At 35.5% G+C, this 2,839-nt stretch overlaps 1 protein-coding gene across 1 annotated transcript in view; it reads right to left on the reverse strand.

Annotated features, from left to right (window-relative positions):
• Nucleotides 1-1,116: 1,116 nt before the first annotated feature.
• LOC128251109 (zinc finger protein 271-like) overlaps nt 1,117-2,839 on the reverse strand; it is a 33,444-nt gene continuing 31,721 nt past the window's right edge. The window contains exon 5 of the mRNA XM_052977496.1: nt 1,117-2,839. Coding sequence (XP_052833456.1) covers nt 1,263-2,839 — 1,577 coding nt within the window. The 3' untranslated portion in view covers nt 1,117-1,262.

Consider the following 2,839-nt stretch of genomic DNA (forward strand, 5'->3'; position numbering starts at 1 on the left):
TTTCTCAAACGTGTGATAATGCTATAAATAGCGTGATAAAGGATAAATAATCCATATAATGCAGAAAAATACGTTGCCGGCCAGCCAAGAGACTCTGTATCTTATATATATATAATTTATATTCTATTATACAAACAAAACCAAATTCATCCACTCAGATTTTCAAATGCATGGTGAAGAAAATTTGCTAAATAGAGCTGTTTCCTAGCTTCTCTTCCAGCCACCAGCTGCTTCCATTCTTCCAAGAATGCCTCTTTGTTTTCATTGCTAAGTATAGTTCCCTATTCCACCATCCTGTCACCCTTCACCTGCCTGGCATTTTAGACCAGCTACAGATTTGTTCAGCAGCTCTACACAGGTTGTCTCATAAGAACTTCCAGATGCCCTCTATGTAACATAACTCCACTTCTTCCTTTTCTTTAAGGCTTTAATTAGATCACATCTTCAAAAGTTTCAAAGAATTCCTCTTCCAAATTAATTGAAATCTCTCACAACTTCAAGCTCTAAGTCTCAAATCACTAACTGCTAACCTCTGCTGCGAAGTCCATTCTTTACCATGGAATGGCATAGCATTTACAAATATCCGCCTATCCTACTTTCGGGATAGAATGTAGCCAATCTGGTTTGTGTGTCACAAGATTCATAGCTGATCAAATGGCTGGTCGGTTCCCCCAAGTTCCGAAGTTAGCATTGTCAAAAACAGGGTGGGGCTGAAAATTATCAGAATCTCCTCCAAAATGTTTATTCTCAATTTCATGCAAATAATCCCAATGTGGACCCTTAAAAAACATATCTCAGCAATTCAAAGAAGATAATAAAGAATCAGTCAGATGTGGGGCACTAAACTATACTTATGGTCATCATTTTGTACTTGGTACCACTGTTTATTTGACAACTTTACAATATTCCTGTGTATGAAAAAGTTATAATTTATGTTATTGCATAACATATTTAATGAGTGAAGCATTTAAAACATAATAAACAATAAATATACTGTACAGGATGTGATATTCAAGAAAGAATACTGTGTAGGGTTGTCCATAGGAGGAAGAGGTTTGGTATACAGGTCCTTATGACATAGAGAGAAAGGGGGTAAACATTACAAAAACAAAAATCTAAAAGATTTGGAAATACTTTAATCTCCATTGCATAAAACATACGAATATTACTCTTTTACTTGTTTCAGTCATTTGACTGTGGCCATGCTGGGGCAGCGCCTTTAAAAAAATAACGCAAACAAGATACTAGAGAAATTAGCTGCATCATTTGTCTCTTGTATGGATAGATTTGTGTCTAGTTAATGAACGACTTTCAGAGAATGATTTACCACAGATGTCACAATTATATGGCTTCTCTCCTGTATGAATACGTTTATGCCCAGTTAAGTGAATACTTTGAGAGAATGATTTACCACAGATGTCACAAGGGAATGGTTTCTCACCTGTATGAATACGTTTGTGTTTTCTTAAGTTACTATCACTAGAGAATGATTTACCACAGATATCACACTGATATGGTTTCTCTCCTGTATGAACATATTTGTGTATAGTCAAGTGATTGCTTTGAGAGAATGATTTACTACAGATATCACAATGATATGGTTTCCCTCCTGTATGAATATACTTGTGTTTAGTTAAGAGACTAGTTTGAGAGAATGATTTACCACAAACGTCACAATGAAATGGTTTCTCCCCTGTATGAATACGTTTGTGTGTAGTTAAATGAGTACTTTGAGAGAATAATTCACCACAAATATCGCAATGATATGGTTTCTCCCCTGTATGAATACGCCTGTGTTGTGTTAAGTTACTATTACGAAAGAATGATTTACCACAGAAATCACAATGATATGGCTTCTCTCCTGTATGAATATAATAGTGTTTCGTTAAGTCGCTACTTCCAGGAAATGATTTACCACAAATATCACAATGATATGGTGTCTCTCCTGTATGAATACGCTTGTGTATAATTAAGGCACTATTTGCAGAGAATGATTTACCACAGGTATCACAATGATATGGTTTCTCACCTGTATGAGTACGCTTGTGTTTAGTTAAGACACTATTCGTAGAGAATGATTTACCACAGATATCACAGTCGTATGGTTTCTCTCCTGTATGAACACGTTTGTGTATAATTAAGGTATTATGAGAGTAAGATATACCACAGATATCACACTGATATGGCTTTTCTCCTGTATGAATACGACTGTGTTTTGTTAACGCAGTATTTTCAGAGAATGATTTACCACAGATATCACACTGATATGGTTTCTCTCCTGTATGAATACGTATGTGTGTAGATAAGTGAGCATTTTGTGAGAATGATTTACCACAGACATCACAGTGATATGGTTTCTCTCCTGTATGAATACGTTTGTGCCCAGCCAAGTGACCACTTTGAGAGAATGATTTACCACACATATCACAGTGATATGGTTTCTCTCCTGTATGAATGCGTTGGTGTGTAGTTAAGGAAAAATTTGAAGAGAATGATTTACCACAAACATCACAGTGATATGGTTTTTCTCCTGTATGAATGCGTTTGTGTGTAGTTAAGCGAATACTTTGGGAGAATGATTTACCACACACATCACAGTGATATGGTTTTTCTCCTGCATGAAAACTTAGGTTACTGTTTTGAAGGAAGGACCTTGTACACATATCACTGTCATATGATCTCATCTGTTTTGTCATGTGTTCAGAGGAAATCCATTGTACAATTTTCTCTCTCTCTTCCATTATTTTTCTTCTCAAATCCAAGAATATATATTTTTCTTGTTTTTGTTCGTATGCTTTATTTTTTACAAATACTTCTACGGTTGAATTTCTGTCCAGTT

The sequence above is a fragment of the Octopus bimaculoides genome, chromosome 28 (genome assembly GCF_001194135.2).
Source record: "Octopus bimaculoides isolate UCB-OBI-ISO-001 chromosome 28, ASM119413v2, whole genome shotgun sequence".
Classification (NCBI taxonomy): domain Eukaryota; kingdom Metazoa; phylum Mollusca; class Cephalopoda; order Octopoda; family Octopodidae; genus Octopus; species Octopus bimaculoides.